Here is an 18,132-nt window from a genome sequence, read left to right as displayed (position 1 = left end):
CACACAATACATCCAATAAATGCAGCAAGCCATCCATCCAAGTATCCAACTGTCCTGTAAATATTTCCTCAGATTAATGCTCCAATTATTACAGTCCTGCAATGAGCAATTGTAGCATCTGGATTTACAGCTAAATTGAACTATCAGGGTTAGCCTCCTTCAAGAGTTTATTTCTAAGATAACAACCTTTCCAAAAAAAATTTCGACCATCTCCTACTTTTAAGTAGGTGTATATTCGGAATGCTGACCAAAGACTTCTATGTGTGTCCTTAGACCATATCCATGATAGGGTTTGAGTTTGTCTTGTTGCACCAACATTGTTCTTTCCCATTTTTAGCACTTAAACCCTTCTCCAAGGTAAATCTTCGTCTTGACTATATCGCAAAAACTATTTAAATAGCTCGTACTCTGTAGTCTTAAGTTCCTTACACCAAGTCCATCCTCAGTTTAGACCTCTTTCACCTTCTCCTATTTGACCAATATCATTTTATCACCCCTTTTCCCCAGAGGAAGCCTTTTCGTAGTCTATTCAGTTGGTTCTCCACTTTAGCAGGTAAAGGAAACAAAGACATGGTATACATGGAAAGATTATCGAATAAACTATTTGCTAAAGTTGCTCTTTCTCACTTAGACAAATACCACATCTTCCAACTTGATAGTCTATCTGCAGAAGGAATCGGTAAAGATGCATAGAAGGAAAGGAAGCGGCAAAACAGGAAAAAGAAACGAAAGTGGAGTTTGGGCTTTTGGTGCAGTGAAAGGTATTGTTTGGAATATAAGAAAATGTAAGGGACAACAAAGTAAAATACTTAGTAAATCCAAGGAGCTTTTAAGCAGAAAAGACACAAGTTAGGGTGCCAATTAATGATTTTTGGCTTGTTTTAGTTTAAAAGCACTTTTGGTGTTTATCAAACACCAAAGATAAGACAAAAAGTGCTTAAAAGCTAATTTGACGAGCTTTTCAAGGGTGTTTGGATAAACTTAGAAGCTGGTTTTAAGTACCTTTTGGCTTATTTTAGTGTTTGGTAAACACCAAAAGTGCTATTAAGCTAAATGTTTTTATCCCAAAACAAACCAAAAGCCATAAGCTGCACACCCCAACATGGCTTTTCAACTTAAAAGCTCCTTGTGTTTGATTAAATATTTTACTTTGTTAACCCTTACAGTTTATTATACTCCCAAAAATACCCTTCACTACACCAAAACCCCTAACTCTACTCTCGTTTCTTTTCCTTCTTTTGTGCCTCTGTCTCTCCGCTTATTTCCATCTCTGCCTTTCCATATCCACCGGTTTCACCGCTGCCATTGTATCTCGTCACTGTCATCCCATTCCTTTGCTGCCATTTTTGACAAATACATTTGGATTTATTAGTTTCCTTACAAAAACATTTCTGAAACCCAGTAACATTTATAGGATCACTGTGAAATCCAACTAAAAAATCCAGAAGCAGACTGGTGGTGATTTTACATCATTTTCCCGCATTTGGAGGCAGGGGAGCAGGGAAGGAGATCTATTTTACCAGCAAAATAGTTCCTTCAACACCAATTTTCTTTTGGCGTGAAGGGACAGTTGGGGAAGTAGGAAAGCCCAAAGTAGCTACGGAAATTGCCTTTTTGGACCTTCAGTGATTGATAAACTATGTTTTGGTACTCATGATATCTTACTGAGAAAATTTAACCTTCAATTAATTGTAATGTGCATTTTAAGTCCCTCGTGAACTAGACTCCGACCAATTTCATGGTTTACTCTTAAAACATGTGAATATTAGTATTACATTATGTATTATGCCAAGTGGAGGCTATTTTAGTGCTTATGTTCCACATAGAAAGGTGACAGTTGCAAACAAATTATATCCCCTTAAATCTGCAGGAAATAAATATCAATATAACCTCCATGTAGCATAGTAATTGTAGACACGTGGTTCAGTAGTTAATATTCTATTGAATTTGCGGGAGGCCATCAATCAAGAGAACAAAGTGGATATTTCAATTAAATGGAAATTAAATATTGCTTAGTTAGATATCACGAGAACCGACAACAAAATCTGAATGATGGAACCAAAAGTGCAATTTTCCCAAGCAGGAAAGTGATGTTTGATCAAAAGATAAAGGCCAAAGTCCTTAAGCCAAGACTGAATGTGAAATAGGTGAGCTAAGATGACCTTACTTCTCTCGGATCATGCATACATAAATTATCTCAAAATTAGGGGTGGCAATTTGAGCCCAAACCCATTTGACCAGCCTAAGGTTGGGCTGGTCATTGACCCACCCATTAGTTAAACTCAACCCATCTTGACCCAATCCATTTCAGCCCATCTAAAGTTGAGCTGATTTTTAGCCCAAATTCATCCACGAGTAACTTTGCTAAAATATATTTAAAATAATTATTTTTGTTTGATATGTTATATATGACCATAACAAAAGAAAAAAAAAGTCTTATTTGATAATTAAACAATTCATAAGAATACAATAACATTAATTAAAGCTTGATAAGAATTGGGCGGGTTGGGCTATGACCCAAATTTTAGCCCAACTTGACCTAGCTCATCTCAGCCCAAGTTACTTTTGGGCGGGTCAATAACCCGCCCATTTATTAACTCCACCCATTTTGACCCGCCCAAAATTAGCCCAACTCGCTCATTTGACACCCCTAGTCAAAAGCAAAGAAATGTTTAGAAAAGACTGCAGATCAGACCTAGTGAAGTGCTGATAGAAGATCTGATAACACAAGGTAATGGAATCAGGTCCAGAAGCAGGACAAATCCAGAATGTTGAGCAAGTAGAGATGGCATGCAGGTATTTGTGATTCTTTTTATCAGATGACGGATAGTTATTTGTGATTATTCTAACATCTTACGTTGCACATTCTAAGACTATATCATAGAAATACGTGGGAAAGGAGTAAGCATATCATTGAAATAGTGGCAATTTAATAATGTATGCATGACTAGGAAAACGCAAGTTTTGAAAAATTGCAGCAGAAAGTGTATGACAGAATTCTTATATTTACTAAAAAATCAATTAATACATGCTTGTGTTGAAGACTACCAATTTTAGTATCTAAAAGGATCCAAAAGAACAGAATAGGTTATCCATTCATGGATTAGAAGAAGAACCAGTAAATTGCTAAGTTTTAAACAAGCTAATAGAAAGACTTACAATAAAAGATCTCCTGTTTTAATTTCAGTGCTGAGAAGGAGCATCGCCATTTCTTAAGCGATTTACAAAGTTCATCTTTGATGGGCTTTGTGATATCCTACCAAAAGGCAAGTGACGCAGATAGAGTATAAATATTGTCAAACTATCTAAAAAAGAACGATTACCAAGTTTGTTGGCAATAACATCAGGTCAAGCATAGTTTCTGATTTGAAGCCAATGTATCAAACTTGAAATCTATTGGTTAAACTAGCATGAAGGTTAACATAAGCAAGTAAAAAAGCAAATGCATTCCTTCAAAGTAACCGTTTTTCTTCCTTCTTTTTTTTTGAATGGTAAATGCTACTCAAAAGAACATTTCTTGCAATAGAGAGAACAGATGGAAGAGCAAGGAAAAGCATAATAGTAGCAAGTCTGAATATCTGATGTATTTTAAGTCTCATCTTACTGGAAGCATAGAGAATGGATAGAAAGTACAGTGGAAGTATGCATCACCTGATGAAAACCAGAGATCAGTCTCAAAGAGAGGTTTTCATAGCACCTGGCACGAATAATTCAAACTTATAATACCATAAGCTAACGGTACAGGGATCAATTTAAAGGGCAGTGCTAAACACACACCAATTCTCCATCAAAAGGGCGGGGATCTCCACAAAATCAGGATCCAGGCGCAGCCCCGAGAACTTGGCAAATGATGCACAGTTGCAAATGTGATGTATCTGAAGCAAATACATGAGTAAGAACACGCTTAGCTGGTCCAAAAATTAATCCGGTGAGTGGCTGAGATTTTACATAGAGAAGTACATAAGGTAAAACTTTATCAATATGAGTACCACAGCTGAATGATAAGCATCTACAAAGTGGTTGCCCATCATATTTTTGCCAAATAGTAGGAATAAATACAGGCATGAATTGATCCTCTAGTTAGGTCTCCTTTCGACTGTAAACAAAGCGGCTCTACTTTTCAATTTAGTAACCGAGAAATTCCGAAGGGCGAACTAGCGCACTGTTCGAAACTTGATGGATAATGAGCTCGTCCCTATACTTAAATACCACACTTTTGTCTCTGACAGGTTTCAAACACGTGATGCGCAAAGTGACATTACTTGTATCATAAAATTATTCATGAAAGAGCATTTTGATTTTAATCTTTAATTCAATGGTTGAAGCTGATTTCTCTATTCATGAATATGAAAGGAATTTATATCGTTACAACAAATCTATCTAAGGAAAGAAATCAAAACAAATGAAAGAGAATATTACAAGATCTGCTACATGTATTGATCTAGTAAATGTATTTAGACTATATTTACAGCTAATATTCTATAATACTCCCCCTCGAGTTGGAGCGTAGATGTTGACCATGCCCAACTTGTTCCAAAGATAATTAACTCGAGTTCTATTCAGCGCTTTTGTGAATAAAATCAGCTAGTTGCTCTCCAGTCTTTACATAACTAGTGGAAATCAGGTTCTCCTGAATCTTCTCACGAATAAAGTGACTATCAACCTCGATATGTTTGTTTGTTAGAATAGTTATGTGAATATATGTAATTAGTCTTAGTCCCTTATGTAATAGGAGTAAGTTATGTGTTATGTATACATATAAATAGGCTTATTGTAACATAGAAAATAAGCAATAATATTTTTTCATGTGCTTTCTCACATGGTATCAGAGCATTAGTGAGAAAAGATCGCTATACGTCATTCCAGCGACATCCGGGAAGAAATAACTCAGTCACCGTGCAATTTTCCGGTGACCTAAGTGACTGATTTGTGTCATCTCACGTTTGGTGAGTGTTGTGCACAAACCAACACCGCTATTAGACTCAGAAAACTCCAGCGACCAAACCCCAAAAAGATTCTCGGGCAATAGACGCCCCACGCGCCACCTAGATCTGCGATTCCGCCGGCGCGTTTGTCGTACGCGCCGGCGCGTGCGTGCTTCTCCGGCCATTTTTTGGCCAAGCTTCTTCAGGAAAGCCTGTTCACACAGCAATTCCGAGTCCACCAGTACTATTTCCGAAAGATTCCGTTGTTCAAACATGTAATAGCGTGACTTGTGTCTCCCAATCTTCATCCTCCGATTCTTGGGTCATTGATTCAGGTGCATCTGATCATATTTCTGGTAACAAATCTCTTTTCATGAGTATTTCGTATTCTCAATCTCTTCCAATAGTCACAATGGCCAATGTATCTCAAACCATGGCAACTACAATCGGTCAAGCAAGCCCACTTCCTTCCTCGCCTTTAGATTCAGTTCTTTATGTTCCTAGTAGTCCTTTTAATCTCATAGCCGTTAGTCGCTTAGCCAAATCACTTAAATGTGCTGATTTATTTCTTGATGACTTTGATTTTATACAGGAACGCAGTACGGGGTGGATCATTGGTACCGGGCATGAATCAAATGGACTTTATTACCTTATCCTTGCTAAATCACATGTACTCACATCTTGTCTTCCTTCAACAATTTGTCATGTTACTGATTCACCAGATTTATTACATAAACGGTCAGTTTGTCAAAACTTCAGAAAATGGTACCTGATTTATCCCACTTGTCCACTCGAGAGTGTGAGTCATGTCAGCTCGGTAAGCATACCCGCTCCTATTTCCCCCGGCGTCTTGATAATCGAGCAAAGTCACCTTTTACTTTAGTCCATTCAGATGTTTGGGGTCCTAGTCGAGTCAGTTCTACCTTGGGATTCCGCTACTTTGTCAGTTTCATTGATGATTATTCCAGGTGCACTTGGATATTTTTGATGAAAAAATGGTCTAAGTTATTTTCTATTTTCCAGACCTTCCACGCTGAAATTCAAAATCAACTTGGGGTTTCTATCCATACATTTCGTAGTGATAATGCCCTAGAGTATTTGCCTTCCCCATTTCATCAGTTTATGAACTCTCACGGGATTATTCATCAAACACCTTGTCCGCACACATCTCAACAAAATAGGGTAGCTGAAAGAAAGAATAGATATCTTATAGAAACTGCTCGTACCTTACTCATACAATCTCATGTTCCGTTGCGTTTTTAGGGGATGCAGTTCTTACATCTTACTATCTTGTTAATCGTATGCCATCTTCAGCTATCCAAAATCAAGTTCCATTCTCTGTCCTATTTCCTCCCTTACCTTTGTTCTCTCTTCCACCCCGTGTCTTTGGAAGCACGTGTTTGTTCATAACCTTACTCCAGGAAAAGATAAGTTAGCTCCTCGTGCTCTTAATTGCGTATTTCTGGGTTACTCGAGAATGCAAAAGGGGTATCGATGCTATTCTCCTGACCTCCAGCGGTACCTTATGTCCGCTGATGTTACCTTCTTTGAAACCCAGTCATACTTCACGGTCCAGGTAATCATTTAGATATTTCTGAGGTGCTACCAGTTTCATCTTTTGGAAATTCAGTCACTATCTCCCATTCATCTTCCTCTACAACTCCAGCTCCACCACTTACAGCTCCAGTTGCAGCTCCACCACCTATAGCTCCAATTCCACCACCTAGTCGAGTTCAATTCTGTAGCTCCACCACTCCTGACTTATCATCGTCGTCTGCGCCCAGCATCAGGTCCACCTGATTCATGTCCTGCACCTGACCCTGCTAATACTGCGAACTTGTCTCCTCTTAGTCAACCGATTGCACTACGGAAAGTTATACGGTCCACACTTAATCCTAATCTCCATTATGTCGGTTTAAGTTGTCATCGTCTGTCATCACACCATTATGCATTTGTATCATCTTTGTCCTTTGTTTCCATCCCTAAGTCTACAGGTGAAGCATTGTCTTATCCAGCATGGCGACAAGCTATGATTGATGAGATGTCTGCTTTATATACGAGTGGTACTTGGGAGCTTGTTCCTCTTCCTTCTGGTAAATCGACTATTGGTTGTCGTTGGGTGTATGCATTCAAAGTTAGTCCAGATGGCCAGGTTGATCGACTTAAGACCCGTCTTGTTGCCAAAGGGTATACTCAGATATTTGGGCTCAATTACAGTGATATTTTCTCTCTTGTGGCTAAAATAGTATCAGTCCGCCTTTTTCTATCCATGGTTGTTGTTCGCCATTGGCCTCTCTATCAGTTGAACATTAAGAATGTTTTTCTTTACGGTGACTTTGAGGATGAGGTTTATATGGAGCAACCACCTGGTTTTGTTGCTTATGGGGAGTCTAGTGGCCTTTTATGTCGGTTGTGCCGGTCCCTCTATGGTTTAAAGCAGTCTCCTCGAGCCTGGTTTTGTAAGTTCAACACAGTTATCCAGGAGTTTGGCATGACTCGTAGTGAAGCTAATCACTATGTGCTTTATCGGCATTCTGCTTCAAATCTCTGTATTTATCTGGTCATTTATGTTGACGATATTGTTATTACCGCCAATGATCAGGATGGTATTACTAAGTTAAAGCAACATCTCTTTCAGCACTTTCAGACCAAGGATCTGGGCAGATTAAAGTATTTTCTGGGTATTGAGGTCGCTCATTCTAGCTGAGGTATTGTGATCTCACAACGGAAGTATGTCTTAGATATTCTTGAGGAGACAGGAATGACAGGTTGTAGACCTGTTGACACTCTGATGGATCCAAATTCTAAACTTCTGCCTAGGACAGGGGGGGCCTCTTAGCGATCCTGCAAGATATAGGCGGCTGGTTGGTAAATTAAATTATCTCACAGTGACTAAACCTAACATCTCCTTTCCTGCGAGTGTTGTGAGTCAGTTTATGGATTCTCCATGTGATAGTCATTGGGATGCAGTTGTCCGCATTCTTCGGTATATAAAATCAGCTCCAGGCAAAGGTTTATTGTTTGAGGATCGAGGCCATGAACAGATCGTTGGATACTCAGATGCTGATTGGGCAGGATCACCTTCTGATAGACGTTCTACATCTGAATATTGTGTCTTAGTAAGAGGTAATTTGGTGTCTTGTAAGAGCAAGAAACAAAATGTAGTTGCTCGGTCTTGTGCAGAAGCAGAATATCGAGCAATGGCTATGGCGACGTGTGAGCTAATTTGGATCAAGCAGTTGCTCAAGGAGTTGAAATTTGGTAAGATCAGCCAGATGGAACTTGTGTATGATAATCAAGCTGCTCTTCATACTGCATCAAATCCAGTGTTCCATGAGAGAACTAAACACATTGAGATTGACTGTCACTTTGTCAGAGAAAAGATACTCTCATGAGATATTGCTACAAAGTTTGTAAAGTCGGATATTATCACCAAGTCACTCATTGGTCCTCGTATTAGCTACATATGTAACAAGCTCGGTACATATGATTTATATGCACCAGCTTGAGGGGGAGTGTTAGAATAGTTATGTGAATATATGTAATTAGTCTTAGTACCTTATGTAATAGAAGTAAGTTATGTGTTATGTATACATATAAATAGGGCTTATTGTAACATATAAAATAAGCAATAATATTTTCTCTCATGCTTTCTCACATGATTCTTTCATGATATACTGGATTCGAGGCAATATGCAAAGCGACTTGATTATCACCAGAGTTTTGCTAGTATAGGGTGCTTCAACTCAATTTCTATCAAAAGGTTATGTATTCACATAATCTCACTCGTGGCCTATGCCATAGCTCTGTACTCGGATTCTGCACTTGACCGAGATACAACATTTTGTTTCTTACTCCTCCATGATATAAAATTTCCACCAACAAAGACACAATAATTGATAGTCTAAGTTGCTCCGACACGGCAGTTTAGGTGCCGCACCTGTGTCGACACGGCACTAGTATGGGTGTGGGTATGGGATTCGTACCGGATTTGGTCAAATAATTTTATATACTTTGACCGCGACGATGAAAAAATTCGAGACGAGATACAATTTAATTCCGGAAATCAGAACCAAAACTAGGGTAAATTTGAAGAAATTAGCATATCTTATCTAGCAAATCAATCCTTTACTTATCTATAACTTGAGAATAAAAAATAAATCCACACTTTACAAGTTATACGTAAGTATTCCACAAAAAATTTCATAATTTAGAGATACTTTTATATTTTTATTTTTTTAAATTATTTTTAACCAGATCCTCGCACACGTATCCGTACTAGGATCTGTATCCCTAATCTTAGAATTTACATCTCGAAGGATCCGACCTCTATCCGCACCCGTATCAGAGACCTACACCTGTATCCGAGCAACTTAGCCGGTAGTAAACCTTCTACCAATTTTAGATCCAGCCCAATCAGCATCTGCAAAACACCCGACCTGAGTAGGTCCGTGGTTGCTATATAATATGCCAAGCCCAGGAGCTCCTTTTAAGTAACATAAGATCTGTTCTAAAGCTGGCAATGATTGACCATAGATACAGCATGAATTGGCTAACAACACTTATTGCAAAGGCAATATCTGGACGAGTTACAGTGAGATAATTCAATCTCCCAACCAACCTCCTGTATCTTTCCGGATTGGTGAAGGGATAGCTGTCATCTTTTGTAAGATGCACATTGGGAACCATTGGAGTACTACGAAGCTTGGCCGCCAACTTTTCAGTTTTCGCAAGTAAGTCAAGGATATATTTTCTCTAAGACATGAAAATTCCTTTCTTCGTTCTAGTTACTTCAACTCCCAAGAAGTATTCCAGCTGCCACAAGTCTTTTATATGAAACCTAGTATGTAAGAATGATTTGACAGAAGAGATTCTTGCAAAATCACTTCCTGTGATGACAAAGTCATTAACATATACAACGAGAAGAATAATGCCAACTACTGACATACCTGTAGAAGACTGAGTGATCACATTTGCTCTTTGAAAGTCCAAATTCTTGAACTACCTTGCTAAATTTTTCAAACCAGGCACGAGGACTCTGCTTCAGACCATACAAGGATTTCTTCAAGTGACAGACTTTCCCATATCCCCTCTCCCCTGAGCAACAAAACCAGATGGTTGCTCTATGTACTCTTCCTCTTAGAGATCACCATGAAGAAATGCATTTTTAATATCCAACTGATGTAAAGGCCAATGCTCGGAGGCAACTAAAGAAACAAACAATCGAATAGAAGTGAGCTTGGACACCGAAGAAAAGGTGTCTGAATAATCCATTCCATTAGTTTGAGCATACCCTTTAACCACCAGTCTAGCTTTAAGCCTAGCCACAGAACTATCTGGATTTACCTTGAATGCAAAGATACATTTGCATCCCACTGCCTTCTTCCCCTTTGGTAAGTCCACCAAATCCCAAGTGTGATTTTCATCTAGCGCATGGATCTCCTCAAGCATTGCATTATACCACCCAGGGTGATTCAAAGCCTCCTTAACTGTCTTTGGCACAGAGATAGAGTCTAGAGATGCAATCAAAGAGCTAGATGCAAGAGATAAATGGTCATAGGAGATAAAATTAGCAATGGAATAAGATGGTCATCCTTTTCAACGATACGTAAATAGACCCTGATTTTCCCACTCCAATGTAAATAATTAGACCCATTTAACTTATACTCTGTAATTTGGATAATGCTGGAACTATTCCAGTCACGGAAGCTTTATCATCAGACGTTTTAACTGATGTTTAGTCAAGAAACTGATGAATAAAAGTAAAAAATGAACAATCTGACACCCAAAATTGGTTGACAAGAGCAAGATGTTACTGATACGGAATAAACAGCACGCACCCAAAACAACAGCAATCCGACACCCAAACAGAATCTGATAGTCGTAGAAGCACAAAACAAATTAACAGATTGACAGTCTTAGAAGTATAGGGAAAAATAAAGCCAATTTGGACATGAAAAATAAACTCCAAACAGTGTTTTAACACCAGGAAAAACACCTGGTATATGCTGGAATTGATGAGGTGATGTCGGAGTGTGAGAGGCAGTCGCGAGGTGGTGCGTGTAACTCACTTGCTGCCTACCCTGACGCTAGGAAAAAATTCTCAGCATAAATTGAGCCCTAGCAGCTCTAATACCATGTAATTTAATGGTAGAAGTTGATTCCACTATTCATAAATATGAAAGGAATTTATACAGTTACAAGAAACCTATCTAAGGAAAGAAATCAAAACAAATAAAAAAGAATATTACAGGATCTGCTAAATGTATCTAGATTGATCTAGTAAAAGTATTTAGACTATATTTATAGCTAATATTCTATAACATAATCTTTTTGGTCCTTGAACTTCCAACTATGTATTGGCAACTAGAATTCTCTGTGCCAGAAGGTGGATGTCATTTGAAGTAGTGATGCCATTATATAAGGGCAAAAGGAAATCAACCCATATGATAGGGGGAAAAGGAGGATAAGAAAAGAAATGAAAGGAAAAGAGTCGAACACTTGTTAGATTTGCATCTTGTCCCTTACTTGACCTGTCTTAGCTGAGAGAACTAGAAAGAGAACATAGAATTCTTTTTACCTTGATAAAGGTGGGGTGTGGTCCAACTTATGCACACCATCTACCAGGTACTCACTATCTCCAACCACCACAAGTATCGGTAACTCTGTTCACAAAGACTTAATAGATGGAGAGAATAGCATTTTTGCCTCTGCTAGGTTTTGTACAGTTAAATATGGCAACAATAAATACTATGTAAATATAGAAGGATACCCAAATCCTGTAATTAGGTATTTAGGAGATTTTGTAGGCTTGTAATTATAGCTTCCTTATTTGTATTTCTTGCGAAGGTTATTTAAACCCAACAGCTTGAGCTGTGAGGGAATAATCGAGCAATCTATTCTACGAATTCTTTCTTCTCTTCTTGTCTTGACATGGTATTGAGTCAGGCTCTTCGCCAATTTATTGTTTCCTCGATGTTGGATCCCCATCTTATATTGTCAACACTCTCTAGATGTCCAGTCCCGGGCATGTTGGTGGTGACAGTGTTGAGTCCCACATTGGTTGTGGAAAGCGAAACTAGACTCCTTATATGATCTTGGCAATTCCTACCTCATGAGCTAGCTTTTGGGTTGAGTTAGGCCGAAGGTCTGTTTCTTTATCAATAATATGTGAAAAAGTTGTGATCAAAGGAAAAGCTATTTCACTTCCAAAATAGTAATATTATCATTTAAAATGGAACAAATGGAATATTCTATATTTTTTGTTGTTGTACACAAATGAAGTACTATATTACGATAAGAAATAATACAGTATACTATTATCATTTAGATTCTTACATGTTCTTACTAAAACAATAGTATCAAAAATTAACATAACAAAACAACACTGAAGAAAAATTGAGACAAATGGAATTATTGGAGGAAGTCTAATATTGGCTATATGCAATAAACTAATTGAAAAATTGGTATGGACTTTAAATTATTAACGAATACGAAACCATTAGCACCCAAAGGAGAAGCTCTAATCGGGAATCGAAATGAGTTGTGTAGGCTAGAGAATAGGAAGGAGGTTAGGAAAAGGATAAATGGAGGGGGGGGGGGGGGAAAGAACAGAAAAGAGAGAAGTGATTATTAATGATGTTAGTTGTTGTCTTGTTTTTGGTTCTAGCTTTGCCTTTAAAAAAGGTCCTGTTATGCAAGCACGTCACATTGCAGCTCCAAAAGGACCAGCATGGCCGTGAGCAAATGCAAATCAAATTTTAAGGACCAAAGACGCAAAATCTGACTTAGAGGACAGAAGAGTTTTGGGGCTTCTGTGGTTAGCCATTCAATTTCTGTTACAGCTCAAGTCTATGGTACGTACTGTTTCCTTTGGCCCAACTGACCTCATGGATTTGCCTCTTTGGTTACATCACATTGAGCTAACAAGCAGGCGTACCATGTGTTTGTGTTCTGTCTTATATAGCACATCACTTTTGTCTCCCTTTCCGGTGCAGGATAGGTGTCATGCATTCCATCTTTATTAGTCTGTTAGCCTACAGTCTGTTGGTCCTTCTCCTTAACACGTCCTTATCACCCTGCTCCTTCATGGGCATCACATGCACCCATCTGAAGAACTCAGCGTCCTTGTAGAGGTTTCTCCCATTATCGTACCCATAGTACATATTGTTCGCATTAACCTAAAAGATGTCACAAATTTGTCTCAAGTTACTCCATATCGAGCCGAAATGCCTGGGTACCATGTGCACTTTTATTTAGTTCAGAAATCTCCGAGGACCAGAGGTGGATGATTGGAAACTCGGTGGATAATGGGTCCGCCCCTCTATCCTTCTCCCCTTAAATACCTAACTTTTGTTTGCGGCAGATGTGCGCCTAATTCACACATTGGCGTACCACGAACTTGTGCTTTGTCTATTATAGCACATCACTTTTCTCTCTTTCTAATATCTGATTTGTCTAAGATGTTATTAGTTTACAGATATGTATAGTGTAGTCTTGTCCCACATTGGAAGAGGAGTAATATCTCCTTGTAGTGTATAGCTATAAATAGGGACCTCTTGTATAGTATTTATCATCCAATATCAATAACATATTTTATCCCGTGCCTTCTCACATGGTATCAGAGCATTAGTGAGAAAAGATCGATGTGCGTCATTCCAGGGTTAACCGGGAAGAAAGAACTTAGTCATCGTGCAATTTTTCCGATGACCTAAGGCTTGTCTAAGTGAAAATCACTTTCTGTCGGTGTTGTGCTAAAACCAACACCACCACGAGGTAGATCACCCTCCGACGACCAACCCCTGAAATTTTATCCGGCAGAAAAGTCGCCACGCTCCTCCACCCGCCGGCAACAACAACTTTTCCGGTGAGGGTTCCGGCCACTTTTCGACCATTTTTTCGCGAAACTTCTTCAGGACAGTGAGCTCTCCTCAAAATTTCGAGCCTACCCATCTAATTCAAATCAAATTCCGACCACTTTTATATTTTTTCGGCGTGAACAGTGACCTTCCCGGCCATTTTTTGAAAATATTTCTTCAGGACAGCTTGCTCGCAAAGGAATTCCGAGTCTATCCATCCTGGTTACGACAAATTCCGACAACTTTGGAATTTTCAGGCGAGCTACGGTGTTTCCGGCATGAACAGTGTTTCCGGCACAGAACAGTGTTCTGTTTTCCTGATGTAAACAGTGTTTTTCAAGCTATTTCTTCAGTTTTCTCACAGGAGTTACTTATTTCCACTATTTCAAGTTAACCTTACTACTACAAATTGTAGCGACATGGGAACCGATTCTTTGAATAGTCGGATGGTTTCTTTAGCAGAGTATATTGAGTTCCTTCAATATAAAGCATGTAAGCAGACATCTTCTGAGATAGCTTCTGTTGTTCAAACAGGTAATAGCGTGACTTGTTCCTCTTCCTGCAGGTAAGTCTATTGTTGGTTGTCGTTGGGTTTATGCAGACAAAGTCGGCCCGGATGGCCAGGTTGATCGGCTTAAGGCTCGTCTTGTTGCAAAAGGGTATACTCAGATTTTTGGGCTTGATTATAGTGATACTTTCTCTCCCGTGGCTAAAGTAGCATATGTTCATCTCTTTTTGTCCATGGTTGATGTACGTCATTGGCCTCTTTATCAGTTAGACATTAAGAATATTTTTCTCCACGGTGATCTTGAGGAAGAAGTTTATATGGAGCAACCACCTGGTTTTGTTGCTCAGGGGGAGTTTAATGGTTGTGTGTGCAGATTGCGCAGGTCACTCTATGGTTTGAAACAGTCCCCTCGAGCTTGGTTTGGTAAGTTCAGCACAATTATCCAAGACTTCGGCATGACTCGTAGTGAGGCTGATCACTCTGTGTTTTATCGGCATTCTGCTCCTAATCTGTGTATTTATCTAGTGGTTTATGTTGATGATATTGTTATTACTGGTAATGATCAGGATGGTATTACTAATATGAAACAACATCTTTTTCAGTACTTCCAGACCAAGGATCTGGGCAGATTGAAGTATTTTCTAGGTATTGAGGTCGCTCAGTCTAGCTCAGGTATTGTTATTTCACAGTGGAAGTATGCCTTAGACATTCTTGAGGAGAATGGAATGATGGGTTGCAGACTTATTGACTCTCCTATGGATCCGAATGCTAAGCTTCTGCCTGGACAGAGGGAGCCTCTTAGAGACCCTACGAGATATAGGAGGTTGGTTGGCAAATTGAATTACCTCACAGTGATTAGACCTGACATTTCTTTTTCAGTGAGTGTTGTAAGTCAGTTTATGGATTCTCCCTGTGATGGTCACTGGGATGCAGTTGTTCATATTCTTCGGTATATAAAGTCAGCTCCAGGCAAAGGATTACTATTCGAGAATCGAGGCCACGAGCAAATTGTTGGGTACACATATGCTGATTGGGCAGGATCACCTTTTGATAGACGTTCTACGTCTGGATATTGTGTTCTAGTAGGAAGTAATTTGGTCTCGTGGAAGAGTAAGAAACAGAATGTAGTTGCTCGATCTAGCGCCGAAGCCGAATATCGGGCCATGGCTATGGCGACGTCTGAGTTAGTTTGGGTCAAGCAGTTGCTCAAGGAGTTAAAGTTCGGAGAAATCAGCAAGATAGAACTAGTGTGATAACCAAGCTGCTCTTCATATTGCGTCAAATCCGGTGTTCCATGAGAGGACTAAACACATTGAGATCGACTGTTACTTTGTCAGAGAAAAAATACTTTCAGGAGATATTGTTACAAAGTTTGTAAAGTCGAATGATCAACTAGCAGATATTTTCACTAAGTCTCTTACTGGTTCTCGTATTAGTTACATGTGTAACAAGCTCGGTACATATGATGTGTATGCACCGGCTTGAGGGGGAGTGTTAGTTTACAGATATGTATAGTGTAGTCTTGTCCCATATTGGAAGAGGAGTAATATCTCCTTGTAGTGTATAGCTATAAATAGGGACCTCTTGTATTGTATTTATCATCCAATATCAATAACATATTTTCTCCCGTGCCTTCTCACAGATGTCAAATGCACCTCTTCTTAGGAAGCTTGCTAACCTAGAATCCTGTCAGTCATTCTCCTTTGACCCGCCCCTATCAGTCCTCCCTCATTCATGGCATCACAATTTTACACGTGATACTTTTTACTCCAACAAACACATATACAATTAAGAATAAGATAAGCATTTCTCTCGCGAAGTCTTCCAGTAAGCTTTAACAAGACAATGTCAAAGGTACAGCTCTATAGTTCTCCTTCATGCCAATATAAACAATAACGTTTCATGGCGTCATACTTCAATTCTTTGGTTGAAGCACGGCCTTCATTTTTTAACAAGTTCAGATCAGGCGATTAATCACATCTGACAATTTTTTCTTGTTACCACTTTCCGAGCTGCAGATGATCCTTATATGTAACTAAGGCAGCTCAGTAATGATTTCAACATGGATTCGACCCGAACTAAACCATTTTTCAAAGGACGGGCAGTCACTTGGATTAATTCCAGTGCACCCCTTGACTAACAAGTTGCGAAGCTGGGAATGGCTCTTAGCCAGTGCCCCACAAGGTTTTTCCTCAAAATTGAAATTATTAGACAACAATAATCGCAAGATTGGCTAAGAAAAAAGGACATACTAGTATTTAATTGGAAGGGAGGTGCCAGGTAACATTGCTCTCCAATTGTATTATAACTTGACAGGAGAGACAACTGGAATTCAGACTAGTGTTCTAATTTTTCACTAGGCATGAAAGGAAAGTCACATACCACATGACCAAATTCATGGAAAAGATTCACCACTTCAGGGAATTGCAATAACCCAGGGTGACCATCAACTTTCTTTTCAAATTGAGAAACAAGTAGCGCCACAGGAATCTGGATCCGAGGAAATTTCGTTAGTGAAAATCTAAGAACTAGAATCAGGCAAGTGATACATCCAGCAGTTACCTGTCTTGAACCATTATTTAGTAAACCATTCTGAAGAGCTATGACACAGGTATGCGCATATTTACCGACTCTGTTAAAATTGAAACGAATTTTCAGTATTCTACCATAAAGTTGATAAAGGAAGCACATTGAACTTGAAGAAGAATAATCGAGCTGGGATAACCTGGAGTATAGATCTAGGTAAAAATAACCAACAAGTCCTTTAGAACTTAGATCTGAAGCTGAAAATAGCTGCACATCTGGATGCCAAACCTCAGCACCTTCAACTTCCTTGAAATCTAAGCCTAATATTAAATAAATTATTATTATTATTATTATTATTATTATTATTATTATTACATTATTGTGTTATGAGTAAGGGAAAAAGGATCAAAGACAGCACCAAACACAATTCGGGGTGATTACCAAATAAGTCTTGGCAGATTTTGAAGATGCCGGACAAAACCAAATTGATAGGGAAGTACTGTTTAATTACTCCAAAATTCATACGGAATTGTTGATCTTTGACTCTTTTGACATAGTATGGGAGATCCTCCATGCCGAAAGGACATTCGCCTTCCTCTTTCTTCTACATTATCAGAACACAAGAATCTTCAAGAGGTGAAGCATATAGGTGAAACAGACCAAACATAAGCTAAAGTGTCAACATACAGGAAATTTGAAGTTACCTTTAATGCTTTAACCATCGAAAGTTCCCTGTAGGCTAAATCATTTAAGCTGGCAGAGAGACTCTCCAAGAACTCAAACACCTAATAAGTTTGAAAATCAAGAGAAATAGCAGACCAAAATTCATTTTGCAAACTTGTAATAAACATTCCAAATATATAAAACATAAATTGTTCCTCTTTGCCTATAGTGGAAATGATAGATATTCAGCACCTCTTAACATTTTGTGCGTGATCCTTCTTGTTTATAGTAGTTGTCAGAACTATTAAAAGGAAAGAAAGGGTAATGACGGAATAGAGTAAAGAGAGACATGTATTCCTAGGAGCCAAGGAAGTTGTGTATTCTTCTCGAGGGCAAATTATTCAAGTTCTGTAAAGAATATCAATCGTCAATGAATTTTGCACCAACCTTAGAGGAAGACTTTGCCATTCTAACATCAGTGGCATAGTCAGCATAATTTGCAAATCCAAGCAATCTAGCAAGCTTGTGCCGCAACTGAATCTGAAATTGTATAAGAAACATGAATATTAACTGGAATTTGAATAGGAGGAGAAGGCAGCATATTAGTACATTGGTCAGTCAATCTGCATCCATCAGGAACTTAAGCGTACAG

The 18,132-nt window shown here is 38.8% G+C and overlaps 1 protein-coding gene across 3 annotated transcripts in view; it reads right to left on the bottom strand.

The window, feature by feature from the left end:
* Positions 1–18,132, bottom strand: part of LOC104101862 (probable thimet oligopeptidase) — a 50,999-nt gene that overhangs the window by 8,314 nt on the left and 24,553 nt on the right. For all 3 annotated transcript variants that reach the window (XM_009609392.4, XM_009609390.4, XM_009609389.4), the window contains 9 exons: positions 17,928–18,020; positions 17,522–17,602; positions 17,259–17,421; positions 17,017–17,137; positions 16,854–16,923; positions 16,674–16,781; positions 3,778–3,875; positions 3,652–3,697; positions 3,160–3,256 (listed from right to left, as the gene is read on the bottom strand). In XM_009609392.4, coding sequence (XP_009607687.1) covers positions 3,160–3,256; positions 3,652–3,697; positions 3,778–3,875; positions 16,674–16,781; positions 16,854–16,923; positions 17,017–17,137; positions 17,259–17,421; positions 17,522–17,602; positions 17,928–18,020 — 877 coding nt within the window. The remainder of the gene's footprint in view (positions 1–3,159; positions 3,257–3,651; positions 3,698–3,777; positions 3,876–16,673; positions 16,782–16,853; positions 16,924–17,016; positions 17,138–17,258; positions 17,422–17,521; positions 17,603–17,927; positions 18,021–18,132) is intronic.

This window comes from Nicotiana tomentosiformis, chromosome 4 (genome assembly GCF_000390325.3).
Source record: "Nicotiana tomentosiformis chromosome 4, ASM39032v3, whole genome shotgun sequence".
Lineage (NCBI taxonomy): Eukaryota > Viridiplantae > Streptophyta > Magnoliopsida > Solanales > Solanaceae > Nicotiana > Nicotiana tomentosiformis.
The sequence above is the reverse complement of the archived record's forward strand: the minus strand, read 5'-3'. Positions and strand labels throughout refer to the sequence as shown.